The sequence below is a fragment of the Embiotoca jacksoni genome, unplaced genomic scaffold, assembly GCF_022577435.1.
Source record: "Embiotoca jacksoni isolate LCO1_2020_lvr unplaced genomic scaffold, fEmbJac1.0.p SCAF_30, whole genome shotgun sequence".
Classification (NCBI taxonomy): domain Eukaryota; kingdom Metazoa; phylum Chordata; class Actinopteri; family Embiotocidae; genus Embiotoca; species Embiotoca jacksoni.
In genome coordinates this window covers 2,101,431-2,121,971 of record NW_027185382.1, presented here as the reverse complement: position 1 = coordinate 2,121,971, position 20,541 = coordinate 2,101,431, and the positions used below count along the sequence as shown (strand labels likewise).

At 42.4% G+C, this 20,541-nt stretch overlaps 1 protein-coding gene across 3 annotated transcripts in view; it reads right to left on the bottom strand.

The window, feature by feature from the left end:
• Positions 1-20,541, bottom strand: part of LOC138206973 (receptor tyrosine-protein kinase erbB-4-like) — a 214,241-nt gene that overhangs the window by 7,077 nt on the left and 186,623 nt on the right. For 2 of the 3 annotated variants that reach the window (XM_069163915.1, XM_069163917.1), the window contains exons 21-25: positions 7,180-7,341; positions 4,975-5,050; positions 4,600-4,746; positions 1,634-1,731; positions 1,301-1,471 (exon numbers count right to left, since the gene is read on the bottom strand). In XM_069163915.1, the coding sequence (XP_069020016.1) occupies positions 1,301-1,471; positions 1,634-1,731; positions 4,600-4,746; positions 4,975-5,050; positions 7,180-7,341 (654 nt within the window). The remainder of the gene's footprint in view (positions 1-1,300; positions 1,472-1,633; positions 1,732-4,599; positions 4,747-4,974; positions 5,051-7,179; positions 7,342-20,541) is intronic. The other variant, XM_069163918.1, reaches the window with a different exon arrangement.

Sequence of the window (20,541 nt, the reverse complement as noted above, 5' to 3'; positions counted from 1 at the left end):
TCGCTGTCTCGCTATGTGATGATAGAATTGAGTTCAATTGATCCACAACAAAAACATAGTAGAAATGCCAAGAGTAATAAAGTTTGAGTCAGTTTATGCCAGTTTTGTGTCACCTGCGGCAAAGAAAGTGAGACTTTTAACCCATGCTGCTGCCGGCTGAAGTAAAACTCACAGACAAAGTTCTGTTGGTGTAGTCATGAGCCATTAGGGACTGTGAGGGGCAGCCAGGCAAAGCTACCATTCAAACACCTGAACCTCAAAAAAGAACAAAACAACTCACAAGAAAATATAAAACATGACATGTGAAGCAAAGGGCTTCTCATGATGCTGTGTTGGCTTGCCGGGGGCTATTTAATCCAGGCCAACTCACTCCGTGCTCTTGCCAGCTGCTTGCGCTACAGCAGCAATTACAGGAAGCAGAGCTACAAAACACAACAGGAAAAAAAGAAGGAAATGTCCCGGGGTTATAGCTGTCCACCTACTCCAACAGTGTTACCTCCACTGCAATCAACTTCCCCCTCCTCCAAATTTCTCTGCTCATCCCTTCTTCAAAGCGAGTCATTATCTGCTCCTCTATTCAAGTAGGAGTGTGAGAGCAAATCAGCACAGATAAGATAACTGTCGGTATTGGACTGCGTCTGTAGCAGTGCAACCTGAATACCAAACTTCCTTCGGCAAAGTCAGCCAGCTGATGGATTTTTACAATGAGTTTATTTCCCTGTTTGGGCATGCAGCGGCTTTTGATTGCATAATCAAAAGAGTTTCATTTGGTGATAGAGCTGTTGACCTTAAACACACAGGATTATGATGCGTGTTTTTTAGTGTGTGGTTGTCAGGGAGCAAAGAGCTGCAGGAAAATGGATCGGCCATTGGGGTAAAGGTGCATAGGATGCAGAGCCGTGGGCCCGTGGCATGTGGTGCCTGCTGCAGAGCAAACAGCAGAGCCTGCGCTATTAGTAAACGGCTCCGTCATTTTAAGAGAGTGTCTGTTATTTGCTTATGGAGCTCTGAGTAATGAAACCTGGGGCCTGGGGAGCATGTGCATAAAGAGTCCAGGTTTAAGCAACACACGGTGGGATGGAAATGATGGAGGTGGGCCGTTAGCAGAAGAAAATCATCAGTGTATTGAAAGTTCTTAACCACCTTGAGCACTTATAGAGGACAGGAAGTTGGGCAGCTTTCGATCTGAGATCTGCAGAGTTTAAAGGATCGTTATAAGAGATGTGATGTGTTATTCTACCAAAAAAACAACCACGCCAGGACTGAATTACAAAATGTTTGTGCTTCTATATGCTCTTACTCTGTTGGAGTCAACTCGAGGCCTGGTTGCGCACGACTGAGAAGCCATGTTGAATCCTCGAGGCACCAGATACTCATCAGCATCCATCAAGTCTTCGAGGTCCTCTTCGTCCAGCAGGCTCTGGAAGAACTTGCTGTCATTGGGGCTGGGAAGCTTCATGCGGTCGTCTCCCTGAATCACACACATGTACAATTTTTAACTTAATTAAGTAAATTACACCAAGCATCACAGAACATTTAATCAGATACAATCACATTCATTTGCCCTGTATGCAAATGGTTGCACGGAAAAGCCTGATTTCCTCTGGCAGTGAGCCTGCTGAAGGAAACACACCTGGATGACCAGGTACCGTTGGGGGTCGCGGGCCATTCTGCAGAACTCGGCAGCCAGCTCCTTGAACTTCGGCCTGCTGTCTGCATCAATCATCCAGCCTAGAGAAGAGAAAGACAAAGAGGGAGAGGGATGTAAAAGAGATAAACATACAGATGTATAAAGGATAGAGGCCTGAGTGAAGGATGTTGTCCTCTTTCTTTAACCTTTGTTTCTTTGCTGTTTTTCTCAGACAGACTCCTCTTAACCTTCTACATGAATAAAGAAAAAACTCACTACCATTGTGTTAATTTGAACATTTCTATCTTTAACCTTCGTTTATCCAAAAAACACTGAATGACCAACAACAATGCCACCTTTAATTAAGTTCGATACATTCTGAGGGCTAAGTGCTTTGCTCAAGGGCAACTCAGAAGAAGTTAAAAGGAAGAGTATTTTCTCATTTTGCTTTCAAGCCCACGTTTCTCTCCCTCAGGCTACGGCTGTATTAAACATGGCAAACCCCTGAAGGGAAAGTGAAATTCCAGGTGGTGTCTCAGCTCAGATTAGACAGGAAGCAAACTGAGCTGCTTATTTAAATGTAGACATCTATATTACATATTCTGCAACACTTATGAATAAAGTGTCCCCTGGTTGCATCAGCGGTCATAGAGGAGGGTTCGTGGAAAGAAACTTGGCATTTTACTTGATTTTATTTCTAATTTAGTAGTGACAAAACAAACTGTTGACACCTTATGTATGTTTCCTGTCGATAAAGGCTCCTGTTTTTGAATCTGTCTGCTAACACCACTTTTAAAATCTAAAAGCAGCTCCCCTTAAATAAACCCTGACCCTTTGTGCTGTCATTTCGCCTGTCTGACTTTGTTCAGTTGCTATAATTTCCACTTGTAGCTCCCCACGTAGGCCCATTTCCTAAATGAGGTGCAATTACTCCAGCAATCAAACTCCATTTTATCTTTATTGGGGTGATGCTGAGGCGGCGGGGCACGCAGTGTGACGGCACACATCACAAACAACGGCTCTCAGTCAACATGTAATTAGAATTAATGCTGCTGATTGCCGGGCTTCTAACTGGGCAGCGCGACCCTCCTGCTGCTTTGACTCAGTGCTTGACCCGTTTTAGTTATTTCTGATTACCGCCCTGAAGCTTACCTGACGTCACTCATCTCTCATGGTGGGGTGTTTGCAAATATAGTTGGAAGAAAAAAAAAGGAAGAACTGCACAATTCCGCCACGTTGCCTGGAACAACCTACCTGCCAAGGACCCTGAAAAACTGTGAAAAAGTGTACAAGGAGAATTTGGTGCTGCTTTAAAGGCAAAGGGAAACTCATACCAAATATTGATATGTTGTTTCTGTTTATTTTTGATTTTTTGATTTTATACACTTTATTAATCCCCGAGGGGAAATTAGTCCTCAGAAGTTAGCTTTTAAATAAAACTTTGCTTTAGGAAACATCCTTCCATTACTTTTTAGTGTTAAAACTTCTGCAGCATTCCGAATGAATCTGGAATATGTAAGCATCTTGTTAAATTAAGGGAATCCCTTTGACCTCAGCATTTACAATATTATTGTCTAGACAGATTTACATTGTACGTAAAATGTATTTCTCTCCTCCAGGGAGAAAGAGAGAATAAGTTGGAATTGTTATTAGGCTAAATGGCTGCAGGGCTTTCATGGTTTGCTTCTGTGCTGTCAAAAGCCATTGGCAACTATTAGATATGACATTTAAGTTGGATTAACATTTTTGTCATGGGAATATGTTTTGATATGAAGCTCTAAGCTGGATCACATTATTCTCTTTCAACACATTTGGCATTTTAAGCTCTCTGTAGGGTGAATCACAATGAGTGCAACAGTAGAATAAGTTTCAATTCATAGGGCAACATGCTGCCCGTAATAAGAAGTATATCTGTAATGCAGATACAATATTTGCGCGAGAAAAGACGAGATAATAAAAAAAAAGTAAGAACTAGGAAGCGCTATGAAAGACAAAACAAGGAAGTCAGTGGGGAGAAGTTGATGTGAGGTCCTTTTTATGGGATTTTCAGCCAACTGAAAACTGAGTGACAGACAAGTCACTCCACCACAGTTGAGGGCAGACAGGGTGGAGTGATGACCAGACTGGAGCGAGGAAAGACAGCCAAGCAGCCAATAGCTGGCACGGCTCAAAGCGTGGTCTGGCATACACGTCTGGACAGCTTCCTGGAAATATGGGAGGGTGGATCCCTCTGTAGCCATGTACACCAGCACCGGGGTTATGAAATCAGCTGGGGGAAGGAGCGCAAGATGGGTCAGGCATGGGAAAATTTTCGGGGAATGAAGAGAAGGCGGGTTTTTGGATGAGTCGCCCGGGCTGGAGGCAGAGTCGGGGTAAGTCGGCTGGGAAGGAGGTGTGGTTATCCAGATGGAAGATGACACCAAGACGGATGCGGGCAGAGTCCCTGGTGAGGACTGGCGTCCATGTCGCAGACCATAAAGCAGCATCTCATCACAGATTCATGACAACACAGTTAGTCTCGTTTTCATTCCCTGTAAATATATCAACTTTTCTTCGAGCCTTGAAGTGAAGTCCCAGAGCCCAAACAACATCTGACCAGATGAATATTAAAAGTGTGAATCCTTTTATTAAACTACAAGTCATCTGTAACACTTCGAGCTGAGCTGCAGCAGAATATAAACATGATTTAGAAATAAAAAAATGGGATTAGGTGACTGTGTTTGAGTGCTGCTCTGTAACACTCTGTTTACTGCTGCTACCTGTTACTTAGACAACAATAATGTTTAGTTTTAGTATGGATAGATGTACAGTTTGGTTTAGGTGTCACATGCTTTGCTATTCTACATTTAAAATGTCTGGAATTATTAAGCCACGGCACCACTACCAATATTTTTGACAATAATATTCTATTTAAAGGATTATGTAGGATTTTTGGGGGGGTTTAAGCGTGTGTTGTTGTGTTTTCTCACATTTAACCATGACCATGTAGACGTCTATGGTGCAGATGGGCGGCTGAGGTAGGCGCTCCCCTTTCTCCAGGATGTCTGGGATTTCTCGTGTGGGGATACCGTCGTACGGTTTGCCTCCGAATGTCATCAGCTCCCAGATGGTAACTCCTGGAGAGCATGTAGGGTGGGAGAAATAAAAAAGAAGAGTAAACAAAACAGGCGGGAAGAGACAGGAAAGTGAGAAAAAAAGCCAGAGATTGAGTAAGAACAAGGTGAGCAGGCAGAAAAAGGAAACGCAAATAAAGGAAACAGGAATTCAGGTCATTGACTTGTGTCCTCCCACAGGTACGAGCAAGAGAAACAGTGACGTCTGCACAAAATGCATTTAACACCCACCATAACTCCACACGTCACTCTGATGGGTGAACTTCCTGTAGTGGATGCACTCCAGAGCCATCCATTTAATGGGCATCTGAGAGGAGACAGAGAGGTACATAAACATGAACTATACCGTTCGCCCTTCATTTATCATATTTACGGCTAAATTGCAGACATGTTTTTCATTATGCTATTTTGCTCGAAAGCAGCTCTATTGTAAGATATCGGCGGTGCTTTCAACCATCGTTTTGCTTTGCTCAATATTACTTAAGTATTGAGATTGATTAGATTCAGTCTAACACAGGGAGCATCAATAGTCAGTGTGGTTTTTTTCAGATTCTAAAATGAGACGGTATTAGCCATTTGTCTCACATCATCTCAACAGGCTGAAGCTTCGGCACAGGAAAGGTGTGAAATAGTAATAACAACAAGTCTCTGGACATTCCTGACAAGGACAAAGACACACATCTCCACATCCTAACTGCCATATGACTTCCATATTGATTGCAAAGGTGGGTTTTCAGCTGTCCACTGAAAAAGGCAATTATGAACCCTTTTGCATGTGAACGCACATATGCACACACGTGCACACACACACACGCACACACACATGCACGTGCCGGTTATTTCAGATACAGCCCCTCCCTTTGTGTGGGAGCCTGACACACACACACACACACACACACACACACACACACACACATACACACATACACACACACTTGGTCTTCAGGGAAATGAACAGGAAGAGAGAAAATGAAATGCTTCAGGTTGGAAATGTTGTGTGGCACCTCCACTTTCATGTCTGTTGATTTATTTCCCACGGTGCATCTATTTTTATGGCATACATGTAGATGTGCTGACAACAGCTTTCATCTATCACGGCATCAGTGAATACCAACATAGAGTCAGTCAATCATGTGGCAGCATCAAACTCGCCTGGTTTATGAAAATACTTTTTTTTTTCTTCCTTTCATGCGGTCAGAGATGCAGCAGCTACCTTCAGGTCTCACATTGAATAGATGTAGGAATGAACAAGCTAATTTAATAAAGGGACTTGATCAGGACAATTTGCATAGTAAGTCTCAAGCGAGGGGAAGAGAAGGGGCTTCTGATTAATGTAGTCTGGGTCCCCAAACAAAACAAACTGATTGGAACTCTGGCTGCTTTATTTGTTTGGATGAAGTGGCTCTAAATTGTATTGTACTGAAACAAAGTTCAGCAGAGTTTGTCTGACCAGAAGAGTTTCACACCTCTAAACTGTTAAAGATGCTGTTGTGTGATACACAAAATGCATTCCAATCAGAGAAATGTGTTTGTCACCTCAGTTATTCATTAAAAAAAATGCATACTGGTTGAATTTAATGTCAGTCGTTTTCAACTGCACCCGGACTTCTTCCTTAGTTTCTTAAATGCGTCTTGCCTCTCAGCTGAAAGGCTTCTTCAGTTCAGGAGGGGAGTTCCAGTGTTTAACTTCTTGCCAGGTCGTCCAGACCTTGAGAGTCGTTAAAAGTAATTTATGTCACATGTAGGATCCACCCGGACATCCTGTGGATCGTTAAGGTCACAGTAGTCATAAGTCAATACGTTTTGGCTTATTGGCTCACCTGGCCATCATGCAAGTCGTTAGGCAGGGATCTCGGGACTGCATTGTCTCAGATACCGCCTCTGTTTAGTTAGGGTCTTTACAGTTTGACATAGATGAAATCCTTCACTCCTCTTTCCAATCATTGGTCTTCTCGGGCCAAAATGTGTACATGTCCTGTCCTAAAATGACCATATTTGGATGAGCTGGGGGGGGGGGGGAACTATAGCAAAAACCTGGCTACACCCATGGCATGTCAATCAAACCAGATACACTCCCAATAATACAAAATAAGCACTTTTAGCTATTATGTGTCTGGTAAATTGACAGGAAAAATATTTGTTTATTTTTGACATTTTATGCAGCACACACACTCTGAGACACACTTAGATACTTTTGTCCCTGGAGCCTTGCAGGGCTCCCCGGTCTCACTCTCCTGGCCACCATCAGTGACCTTTTGTTTTATTTCTTTCCGCTTTCAGTATTCACTCCTTATGTCAACCATTTCCATGTGAAGCGTCCTGCATGATAAATCGCTCCGAGCCACGTAAGTACTACACACACACACACACACACACACACACACACACGCACGCACGCACGCACACGCACACAGACCTGCACACGCCTCCACTTACACCAACCTTGCCCCCGTCTGCGTTGTACTCCTTCTCGTCAGCATCCAGCAGTCGCGCCAGCCCGAAGTCGGTGATCTTGATGTGATTGGGCGACTTCACCAGCACGTTCCGAGCCGCCAGGTCTCTGTGGACCAGCCTCCTCTCTTCCAGGTACATCATCCCCTGAGACAGAGACAAAAAAAAAAAAAAAAGGCTTTGAATCCTCTCATGGAGATGTGTATCATTTTATATTTCAGGATTGAAGCAGTCTGATGTCGGTGATGCGGTAAATGTCAGCACTAACATAAAATTATTGCCATAACTGTCATCATCATTAACAGCACACCCATGCAGACATTTAGATTCCATCTGTCATCGTTATCATACTTCATAGTCATTACACGAGGAGACAGAGAATCCTCTGGGTTTCAGAGATGTCACAAAGTCTGAAACTTTTTTCCCAAGCGAGAAACACAGAATCTTTCTCAAATCAGAACTCCAAAAACAAAACTGTACATTAACTCAACTCCGAGACAGTAATATGACCACAGAATATTTCCTGTTAGAAATCCTTAAATTCTTTGCACTGCACACCCTTTCAATAGCTCTACACTTTTGGATTTCATACATTTGAAATGCAGCAGCTGTTAACACGAGATATCATTGTAATGTAGTTAAATGTCAGGGAAAGGACATCTTGCAAGTGATACAACTGGAAGATAGGGTGTCCTTAAGAGTGCAACATCAATATCTACTTCTTGTAACATGTCCAATTTAAATGTAATCTTGTTCAGATGTAACAGATTGTGTCTCTGACATATCGCCTCAGTGTCCTCTGTAATCATGGCCATTTGCAAGATGGCTGGGCAGGGAGAACAATTTGTTAACGTTGATTATGAACAACAAATGAGCAAAGCAAGTAAGTGGAAAAACAACAAAGCCTTGAGTGGAGAGAGTAGCAACTTTGCTCTACAGCCTTAATTTGTTGCTGAATGGAGGAGGGACTCCTGACACCCGCACAAAAACCTATTTGCAGCCATGAGAGTGCACGGGAACACACGTGATGATTCACCTCGTCTTACAAGTGGAGATGCACACAAATACACAATTTCTTCATGAATGCTCACAAATAATCCCAGAAACGTTTTTTTTTTGTGTTTTTTTTATCATGCCCTTTTGAGCCCAAACACACTCATCGGACACACACTCCTCTCTGTGCTCATAGATGAACAAAACGGCCAGACGAGCAAGCAGACAGACAAGGCTGGGCCAATTGAAGTGTATTAGACTGGATGTTAAACAAATGGATGCCACTTCGCAGCTGGATCAATAAAAACACCTTGGTGAGAAGGGATGCAGTCATTGTACTCAGCAGACAATGACAAATTTCAGCCAAGGCCCACACCTCCGCTGGTGCGAGAGAATCATCGGCTATTTGAAATACTTACGTTGTGAGTACTGTATATATGTGTATGTACGTGTATGTGGGCACATAGAGGCACATTGTGTTGAAATGCTCATCGAGGCGGGCCGCCCCACGCCGCCTCCTCCCACATGAATTTGAGGATAAATCAATATCACCAACGTCTGGCTAGCTGCTAGCCTCATCCATCATCTACCGGCCTTGCGGAGACACACACGTGTACACACACACACACACACACACACACACACACACTGACAGAGACCACCCAGGGACCACCTATACGCAAAAGCAAGACATATTTCACAGAGTATACATGCACTATTTCTGTATGTTAGTGTGTTTGCATGTCTGTCACTTTCTTTCTCTTTTATCAAACAGTCCAGGACATTTCCTGCTTGTTTTTTTCTGTCCCTCTTTCTACTTCTGTGGGGCTTTCTTCAGCAATATGAAGAGAATGTGCTGTGACAAGTCCCAAAATACCCCCCTTTTACTGAAAGTGTATTTAAAATAGATTACTTCTGTGGGGTTCGGGCAGGCGATCAATAACAATGCTGATTACAATAAGCCCGAAGACGAGCGTGCCACGCAATATTTATCCCCGATGTCGACGTCGAGAGAAATTAGGAATCAATGGCCCACACAGTCCATTAATACACTTCGACTTAAAGTGACGGGGCAATGAGGGGAGGCCATCGCACTGACAGGGGGAATGTACAACAGCTCAAGGAGCCAATTAATTTTCAGCCACCCTGGGCGGTAAACACCAGCGTCCCAGCGGAGGATGTGGGGGCAGCCACCGTTTCAGGTTGAGAGGGTCCAGCTGATTTTGCTGCTTTAACACTGCTTAAGTGTCACAATCCCCAGAGGTCTATAAGGTCTATAAAAATGGTAGAAAGATTGGATAGTTTGTGATTAAATAATCTGTAGATGAAATAAAAACTTGCAGAGGAAATAATTAAACTTTCCATGTTTGCAAAACATTACTGTACTTTTGGGTTAGAACAGAGCATTGCTCAAAATCTCCTTCCTGTTTATGCACAACCATGAACAGCATGTCCCTTGTATGGTTGGCAGGTAGAGATGACCCCTGTGACATCTTGAAGAGAATCTGTGATTGGCTGAGTTTATTACTCAAACATGTTGGTTATCTAATGAATTATATGTGAAGTAACGTCTGAAGAAAGTGTGCAAAACTCTAAAAAAAAGAAAGTGGCGAACTGCGATTTGCAGCAACAGACGGAATAAAAAGGGAATAAGTAAAGTACCCGCCTCTCTGCCCGAGAGGCAAAAACACTTGGTGTTCTCTCTCTGCTATTATTTTCCTGAGGTGAAAGCAAGGCCGTGTGCCTCAGCAGACAAGCTACATTTGGCACTGAGCATTACTCCGAACGTTCCACCGGGCTGCTGCACTCAAAGTTCAAAGTATATGTTTACAGCTGACCTTTAAAGAAAAGATGATGTTCATGGTGATGCACAAAAATGGATAGAAAAAGCATCTTACCTAACAAGTACAATGAATTGCTCGTAACTTAAAAATCTAGTCTGACACGTTATTGCTTCGAAAAATGTAACTATATTCGCGACGGCATTATCATTTATTCACATAAGTGAAGCTACACTACAGCTGATAACCATTTTATTTGGAAAAAGTTTGCAGACACTAACAATCTGCACAAAAGGCTCCTAAAGTTCATATCAGAGCCCTTAAGCACTTGCTGAATTTGCAGCGAGACAGACCAAAGCCCTTGTGGACTTAACAGAAGTACATCTTAAAGTCTGTGACACGGTAAGACCGAACAATGAGATTGTAACATCCAACCCATAGGAAGAGGACTTGGAAGAGAAATATAAGTTAGCAGTGAGCGTGATAAAATTTCAAGGACATCTGGTTGCATTCATCCAGAAGTTGTACCTACAAAAGTCCCGAAGTTTTTTTTTTTAGTTTTTTTTTTACAAACTCTGCTTTTTGTGTGATAACAAAAAGACCTTGAGTGGTCGTGAGAATGGGTCTCAAATAAAATGTTCAAAAGGCCTGACACGTTCAATCCATTCATTCCCAAAGAAATCACATGTCAAAGCTAGAAAAGGGGCTTATTGGTTTCCTTTAAATTTGCTCATGTCTGCAACCGGCACCATTTAATTAGAATAGCACGTTAGCTTTGTCATTGAACAACAAAATTTCAATGTTAATGTTGAAATTAGGTGAGAAACAGATGAATGGTCACTGTGAACAACAGCGGCAGCTTCGAATACATTTGTTCAGTTCAGGGAAGGCCACAATTTGCAGAAAACATGAGCTTGAGCTCTATATGAAAGGTCCCGTGAAGCATTTTCCCAGCAGCTCCCACGGCACACCAAGAGCTTTGTGAGCCACATGCTACAGTGGAGCGTTAAGGTTAAGGGCCCACCAGCACCACTGCAAATCCCAAATGACACTTGGGTTTTAAGCCCCCGGAGCATGAAGTGCTGCGATAGTAGTGTGAAATATTTCAACTTTTTTTTTTTTTGTCATAAAAACATTGTACTCCACAGAACTTTTCAATGGCTGCTTAACCAAAACCTTTGCATAAATCGGAGTGTGCTTAAGGACACGTCAGTACCATCAGCCATTAGACACTCCCTGTTGGTCTGCAGGGATTCAGCACTGACAAAACACCTGGTTAATGCAGACATTTACTGAATCTCAACAACTAGTACTTGTTTGTAATGTTACACACATTAAGACAGGCATAAGGATGCACATGGTTGACATGAGACTGATCGACAAGTGACAGTAATTACACAGTTGAAAGGCCGAAAAAAGAGACTGTTGGCACTGCAGATTTCCAGCTAACACTTTGTAGGTTTTATGAGGAAGTAAATATATTCAACTTAACCTAACAATCAATAATTTAGTTTGTTTATAATAAACCTCCGTGGGAAACCTGTCAACATCACATCAAATCAATTCTCAAAGTGTATTAACCTGTGCGTAACTATGGCAACAGTAGCACTGGTTCATGCTACTTTACCCATTACCTCTCGCTGATGATACAACGTCACACTGACTAAGTCAACTTTTGAGATTCAGAAAATGAAACCAACTTTGGGTGCAATAATAATCGGTGAGGCTGATCAATAATTATGCCAAATTATTAGTATGTTGGGGTCTATTGCAGATGTGTCAGAGTTGGATATGTTGGCTGAAAAGTGGCAAAAAAATTGCATTACAGAGAGGCCAAAAATATGTAATTAGCAACATGAAAACAGCACCTCATTACAGTTGAGTCTGCTTTTTAAAAATGATTTAACTCATCTAGTTTCAGTCGGTCCTGATATATAGAATAATACTCAGTATCAGCTCTCTCTACGTCGGACTCCTTCAGATAGAAATACATCAGGAAGCATTTTTCTGTTACCACCCACTTACTGAGCTGTATTGGAATAATTATTCAGATTTCACACAATCTGTATATTTTTGTGCCCCACAAAAAAAATCTGAACTAAGTAATAAGTAGGAAATAAGGTGATGAATATTTCTTTTCCTCCATTTAAGTGTTCTGCTAAATTACTTGTGAGAAGATGTGGTTTGTTATGAATAGTTAGTCTTTGTAGTTTATCCTCTTCTGACCCAACGCCGGCTACCACGCAGGACAGAAATCTCCCTTTTAAAGAGTGTTGAAGGTCTTTTCATCTCAGCGGGCTCCTGAATTGTTTACAGAGGCTAAAAAAGTCTTCTAAAGCACGCAACAGCCGAGGTCAGGGCTGGTGTGCGACCCATTATTACCTTCTCTCTTGTGGGGAGAAAAGAGAACTAAAGATCTGAGTCTTTAGTAATGCTGGAAAACAAGAGGATGAAACCAGGCATGAACAAAGGAGTGGAGTGGTGAGGAACTGCAGGGAGCGGCGCTCCTCAGCGCGAGCGGAGGATGCTGTGGAATAAAATATGCTGGGTATAAAGGTGAGCAGTTGGGAGGTAAGTGGAGGAAGAGGAGGATAGGAATCATTACACCAATATGAAACGCACATTATATGAAATAATTACGAGTTTCTTGTATTTGTTGCCGGGCAACATGCTCCTTCAGGAGGCAGCGGGAACTGTTGGTGGTTAAACAGCTTTAATGATACAACTCTTGGGTACAAACACATAAACAGTATCCACAAGCTGTGGTTTATTTGGGAATTCATGTCAAGAAAAGCTGAGAACAGACAGAATGCAGAGCTTCTCACAGGACCCAGAAGGTGAGGTGCCTGTTTCCAGAGGGAGCGATAAGAGCGCCGCATGTGGTGCAGCCCCCTCCACAGCGCCATCTCCCACTGACACCTCCACCGAAAAACCCCACCAACCAGCGGAGCGGGTGAGGAGGCAGCAACAATGTGAGCAATATGGGACTGTCCGCACACCGAGAACTGGGACCAGCGTGATAAGGAGCGCGCACAATGGGCCTGCTCAGGTGGCGCAGGTGGTCGTCTGTCATGCGCTGTGTGCTGCGCTGGAGATAGAAAGGAAGGCATTCCCACAGAGCTGGCAGCCTCCAAAGCATGTGTGAGAAACACCTCTGTGTGTTTGCGTGTAAGAGAAAAATAGAGGCAGCGAAAATGAGCCAGTCTCTTCAATCATGTGTATATACACGAGCGCATAACACATTCAAATTTTATTCAGAAATATAGCTATGAAAGTTGAATCTAATTTATCCCCAAAGCACTTTCGAAAATGTGCTTAAATAGAGAACTGTTTGAATTATCTGCACGGAGAAAGTGAGCGGACTGCGCCACCGGATGGTTAATGAACGATGCAGGTGAACGTGACATAATGTGACATATACAACAACAGCTCAGTGGTGGCGCAGCAGTTGAGGTTGCAGGCCCATTTACTCCGCATTGAGCCGTTCTGGAACCACAGGGAAAAACTGCACCTATTTTTCCATCTATCAACCTGAGCTCTGTGTGTGTGTGAGTGTTTACGCGCACCTGAGAGGTGTACGCAGTGGGGGATTTGAAGGGTGAGATAGAGCATGTGAAACCAAGAGAGGGTGAAATTCCCTCGGTGGGAGTGGATTCTCAAAACAATGTCAGAGCTTATCAGTACTTCTTTACTTAATTATATCTCTCCTCCAGAAGAGGAGCCAAAGAAATATCTAAGTTCCGTCGCCGTGATCTCAACTCCCCGGTGGGACGGAGAGATCCTTCCAAAATGTCACTGTGCAGGCAATAAGATATGGCTGCTGGTGAATTTACATGAGCAAATGTCAATCATTTTTTGGCTGCTGCAATGGAATTAAAAAGGGGGGGGGGGACACTTTTTGATCAGTAAAATAAATTTCAGCACCTCTGAGTAAAGACAGTGATATCTGCTGGAAAGATGCAATCCCTAAAAGTTCAAGTGAAATAAAAGAAAACACTCTCGCCATTGAATCAATGATTAGCTGCAACAAAAGATGACATTTGTAGCCGTGTAAGCTAAACGTCCTTGCAGGGTGACGGAGCAACCCAAGCATCAATTAAGAGCACTCTGTGAAGTTTGAGACAGCCTACAGGCAGCCGAGAGGACAATAATGATGGGTTTCGTCGACAGCTCAGCAGCCTCTGACTTCGACAGGTGAAGTAAACAGAGAGGAAGAGAGAGGAAAAAAAGAAAGAGGAACAATGAGGGCATCAGATCCTTACATCCATACACTCAGCCTCATATCAAATCACTCAACCTTCACAGTGATGGCTATAATTTGTCTGCTTCTTGCTGTGACACTAGGAAGTAATGATTTTTAATCAGAGCAGATAATGATCATGGTGAGCAGCTGCTCCCCTGACTCGAGCTGCCCAACAGCGACTTTGAATAAAGGAAAGTTTTCTGTTGACATTAACATGTGTAAGCAGGTAGGTGCATGAGTCATTATAAATATGATGCACTACTAATGCCTGTTCACATAAACAAGAACTATTGCATCCTGTTTGTTTATAATACGGCTTGTAGTATCAAGAAAGCGACAACATAACTGCATAAAATGTATTTGTGTCGGAACCTGGCTGAATTAGTTTTGCTTGTTTTATAAAGAAGACTCGCTAATAGGAAAAGTAAAATTTGTCTGCAGTGAGTGGATATCAGAAAGGCACGGTCACGAGGCGCCGTGCGAGAATCCCTGAGAATTTCCGCCTGCCGCCGTTTATCTGCATGCGTGCATATGTCTGTGTCTAATGAGCCTGAGCTGCAGGCGTCATGAGTAATGGGTGTGTATGGAGATAGGTGACTGATCCAATCAGGCCTTCCTTCCCAGTGGATCTGGCAGTCAAATCCCTCCCCTTATGCATCCTTGAGCACTGCTGATCCTTACAGATAATTAGAAAGACCTGGGGGGCTTATCCCTCCGCAGACCGCTCTCCTCATCACCTCGTACTCTTTCTCCTCGGTCTCCCTCGGCCCCGTTTCCTCATTTTGTTGCATCAGCAGGGACATGTGCATTCTTCTGGGGACTGGTCCATGTGTGTGTGTGCGGAACATTTTGAGAATGTGTTTGCGTTGGAGGACGGGGAAAACTGCTCAGGGTGCACATTAGTTGGTTTTGTTTTTTTTTATCACGTAAGATAGTATTATGGGTTGTTTGGTAATCACAGCGTGATGTGCTTCCCGACAAGCTCTGAGATGCAAAGAATTGTGGGACTGCATTATTAATGAAGCCCTGGGGAAATGAAGTGCTGAACATGGATCACTACCGTATAGCCTGCTGACAGTAATAAATTCACTATAACAGTATAATGTGTTTTAGTAGAAAATATAGACTAGAATAAAATAAATTTAATTCATAGGGAACTGAACACATTAATCATTTCAACTCATCATTGTTGTTTCCATTTAAAAGTATTTTTCAGTCAGTTTGTACGCTTAAGTACTTCATATCCAACTCCTTCTAGGAAGTAGATCAAAAGATTTTTGAATTTGCTGTACATATTTGAACATTTAAGCTTTAGATGGCATCCATATGCATTTTAATATACCCAAATCCATTATATCCTTTAGTGACACTTCAAACCAAAATTTCTGGGGAGGAGACGATTGTTCTTTTTTGACAAAACAATCTGAACTCAAGTTAGACTTGCAAGCTTGAGATTTCACATGGATGCATCTGGAAAATGGATTTGCTGGCAGGTAAGATCACTCGGTTATGAATTCATTCATTACGGGACTTTTAGGATCTTTTTAGGGAATTCTGGAATTCTGGAAGTTAAGCTTTAGCTGAGCTAAGAAGTAAAAAAAAAGAAAAAAGAAGTGTGATTGTCTCCATAAATTATTGTTTAACTTTGAAGTCAACATTTCGGCATATCTCAAACTGTATTTGTGATGAAGACCATGTGACTCAATAACAAGTTTAAAAGCTGACCTTGAGTCAAGACCAGGGTCAAGAATGAACCTCAAGATGTAACTTTTTTTTTAAGGTAACGAGGAGGAGAAGCTTAAATATCAACAGATCCAACACAAACTCCATCTGCTGAGGAGGTTGAAAGCTCTGGAACCAGATAATAATTTTGTCATTCAGCTGTTTTCAATATGTTAAGCCACAAACATCACAAATGTAATGGAAAAATTAAAATATGAATTACTTTTAAAGCTTAATATATATAGATACCATCAACTTAAATCCCTTGAAATAAAATTAAGCCTGATGCCTTTGAATATTATATATTAACCTCTAATTGGACGAAAAGATCAATAAATGCTGCAGTTCTATCAGCTTTTCTCAATCTATACGATGGAAATACGTGTCTTATCTGCTCTGACAGTCGTCAGACTTGTTCCATTTCCTACAAATGTTCAACATGTCAGTGATAAATAAGCTAAAGTGAGAAAACTTGTTTCCCCTCTGGGCTGCATCACGTTTGCTCGTCAACCACTAACAAGAATTTAAATGGACATTGTTGACAGGAATCATGTTACTCTTCAGACAGTGATCGTAATTGCCTTTTAGTCCACAGTGGAGTGTTTTCATCACTCTATAGTTAATTGCTCTCGCTGTAGCACCTTTTATTCATAGCTACAGGACGGCAACAAGAAGTGATGTGTGGTAACTGAACTACAGTCTGCTGTTGTTAAATCATATTCACTATTTGAACATAGTACGACACCTGAAATCTCTAAGGAAGGTTATCTTTATTTATATATAAACTCAGGTAATAATTGTTGATTAAAGCTGCACTCAGCATTTTATTATATATTATATTATTTATTATAAATAACATTTCATATGTAAATATATACCGTTATTACTGCTGTTTTTACAAGCTTAACGCATTTGCGCCTGACTCCTCCAAGGTGCCTGGGAAGTATCTCTTGGGGTTTTGTGTGCAGGCCCCTTCTGTATCTTTCAGAAGGCCCTGTCAGGTTATCGAGGGAAACTTGAGATGTATGAGGGCGATCTAACACAAGAAACAATCCGGTGCAGAAGAAAAGAACAGCACAAGTAGTAAACCAAGTGATATGCAAAAATAAAAGCTCACCGCTCAATTCTGTGTTCATACTGTGTTCATAATGATATCTGCCTTGTTCGTATACAGTATATTTTCTTGTACAACTGTATATCTGCTTGTAATGGCAGAACTGCAATGCAAGTGAAATACTGAAGTTATTATTTTTTGCTTGCAAACATAGGGGCAAACAAGTCGAGGTAATTTTACTCTCATGCTACTTTACAACAGTACACACTAACTTCCGAGAGTCAAGTAGTAAAAGCAAAAACTCCCTCAAAAAATATTGAAGGGGAAAAAAAAGGAAGAAACCACAGAGGAGGGATTCCTAAGAATAGATGTAATCTCTGGCATTACCTTCCTCTATTGGCACATGTAGCATTTTCTAAGTTTGGATAGGTTTAGATTATGGAGAGATAAAGCCATGGTTAAAAAAAAACTAACACTGAATATTGGTAGGAATTATGACAAGACTTCCTAGTAAGAACAAAAATGTAAAATGGTCTTTTAAGTAATTGCTATTGTCATTTTCAAGTGAAAAAAGTCTCAAGAGCACACTTCCCTGTGGTAATGTCCCAAGTGACAACATTTATTTTTGCTGTTTCAAAAGCAGGTCTATGTAACTGAAGGGAAGAAAAAAATTAAATAAAATCAGGGCAATTTCATGAGCAAATACACGTGTCCAGACCAACATGAGCATGTTGCGCACCACAGTCCATTGAGACATTCCTCTCATCGAGATGCGATGACATGACAGACACATGGAGCACGGGAGGGGGATGATTTGATTCAAAGCGAAGAATGGATTCCATCTTCCAGCGAGAAATGAAGGACATGTGTTGGGGGGAGGGGAGGGAAAGAGACAGAGCAGGAGGAGGAAGAAGCGTTAAGGCTTGGCTAATGAGTACAGGCGAGAAGTGTTTGCTCAGCACAGAGAGGCGTTTGCAGGGAGGTGAATGACACGGAGGGCTCCACACTAAGCTTGTCCAGATTGGATCTCCTGCCATCAGGTGGCATCTCCGGGGAGCCACCGCAGGATGCAAATCTGAACACAAACTCACGCACACACACACTCGGATGTGGAAGCGCAGACATCTATGCATGCACACAAGAATAGTAACACATATCGATGCCCACATATAGAGCCAAAGATCAGCAGCCAAATTTAAAAGTAAAAAGATTTTACTTTCCCCCCCCCCGACTGAGCAGTGGCTGGACATGTCTGCTGACTGTGCGTGTTAAAGCACTGGAGTGTTTTTCTTTACTCTGGATGTGCTTAGTTTTCCATACACATTGCTGAAAGCATGTATTGCGCATTTATACAATTATGTCGTTGCTTGTGCACACATGATTTCATGCATATTTTACCACAGTGCATTCCAGTATCAGACTCGCCTCAGAGAAATTCAATAAGGTCAGTGTTCGGCGCCATCATTAGCACTGTCAATCTGCAAAACGCCATCCACAGCCACGACAGCACAGCGCAAACCTAACTTGAGGCATTTCCTGCAGGGCATGTTGTGCTAATGTCAGTCCGCAGATTTGCCAGTTGGTGTTATTTATACAAATCACTCGACGCTCTCAGTCCAACTGAACACCTGACGGTGGCCTAGATACAAGCCCCCCGTCCAACAGCCATCCCACCTACATCCCCCCAAAAACGAATCAAGACCCTTGTCCAGACGGGGCTTCACTGCCAAAGCCAATCATTTCACAGGCAGGACAGCTACTTGCTGAATCTATTCTACTTTCATTACACTGAGCCTGAGGAGAGAGACTGAGAGAGGAAGACAGAGAGAGGAGAGGAGAGGGGAGCCAAATTAAAAGACTCCTGTAGCCCCACATACACTCACTTTCAATCCCATATTTAATTCAGTGATTGATTTGTTCATTAAAATACATTCCAATCCTAATTATTCCATTAATAATCCACAACCTAACCTAACCAAAAAAAAAAAAATACTCTTAGTATGTGTGCCAGAGAAAGAGAGAGAGATATTCGATAAGTGAGTGAGAGAGAAGGTGGAGACTAGAGGGAGATGCAGAGAGGGACAGAAAAGGCAAGGAGGTCACTTTATGCACTGACAAATTACTACATAGAGATTTACACACATGCAAACACGCGCACGCACGCACGCACGCACGCACGCACACACACACACACACACACACACACACTCATATGCATGCATGCCCTGGGCCGTCTGAGGGCCCTGGAGTGGGAGGAATATACAGTAATTTATAAAGATGATATGGAATACTCTGACCTCTGTTACCCCGAACACATGGCCACCATGAAAATTGGGCCGATTCGTAAATGGGAGGGAGACGTAGGTGTTTTCAAGTAGGTACAGGAAAGTAAAGGGATGGGTAGACAGGAAGGGAACAACTGAGAAAATTAGAAAAGGAAAAGGAAACTAAACAGAGGCAAAGTCAGGAGAGAACTAGCAAGGACACAAAGAGAACATTTAAGAAAAGGAAATTGGAAAAATGACCGGGAAGGAATAATAAGGAGAAGACAAGAAAGAAGATGGGAAAAAAAGTACTGTAAAATAGGAAAAAAAAGAAATAACACGAGGAAAGGAAAAAAATAGGACAGAAAGGAAAGGACAAACAAAGAGTTAGGAGAAAAGAGGAAAACAAAGCAAATGAGGGGAGAAACGTAAAAGAAAGGACAAAACAGACATAAAACGAGGAAAGGAAATAAAGCTAAGGACATAAACAAAAAGTAGAAGAAAAGAAAGGAAAGGAGGGCAAAAAAGGAAGGATCAGGACTAATAAATTAGAGGCCATTCACACAGATCTAAAGAGACCTCTGTGAGCGTTCTGCATTTATGTGTATGTGCATGTGTGTGTGTTGTAATGTGAGCGTCAGTCATTGTGTGTGTGTGTGTGTGTGTGTGTGTGGCCGTGGGAGTGGAACAGCCCTGAGTGTGGCTGTAGATTAATGGGGGCCATTATCTCAATGCCCAAAACACTCAGTGATGAAGAGTCACTGCCTGGCGACAGGCCTCGGCCAATCAATTTGCGGCGCAGCAGTCACCTGCCCGGGTCAGAGCCCACATACGGCTGGTGTTTGTGCTGTTGTTGTGGCGGCGGCAGGGGGGGGGACTGGCAAATTGCCATGACATTACAGCTTGGTGAAACAGGAAAACAGAGAGCTTCTCTCCAGGTTTATATGGTTTGGCAGCGAGCATGGACAGCTCGACAACAGTTTTGGATATTATACTCTCTGCAGTACTCAAATACAGTACATTCAAATACATTTTTGTTCCATGTATTCTTCCAAGTATTTTTGTTGCCCTAAACTACGTTGTTTTTGACACCTCGCTATGTAAACCATGATTGTGAGGCACATCCTTTTAGTGGAGTGGCGGGTGTATTACAAGCTTTGCTGTGATACTGGAAATGCACTTGTACACTTTCTTTCTGAGAGTGGGAGAAGACTGATCCCACTCTCAATCATCTGAGGGTTAACACAAGTTGCTTGTGAAGCAAGTGGACTATCATGAGTTATATCAATC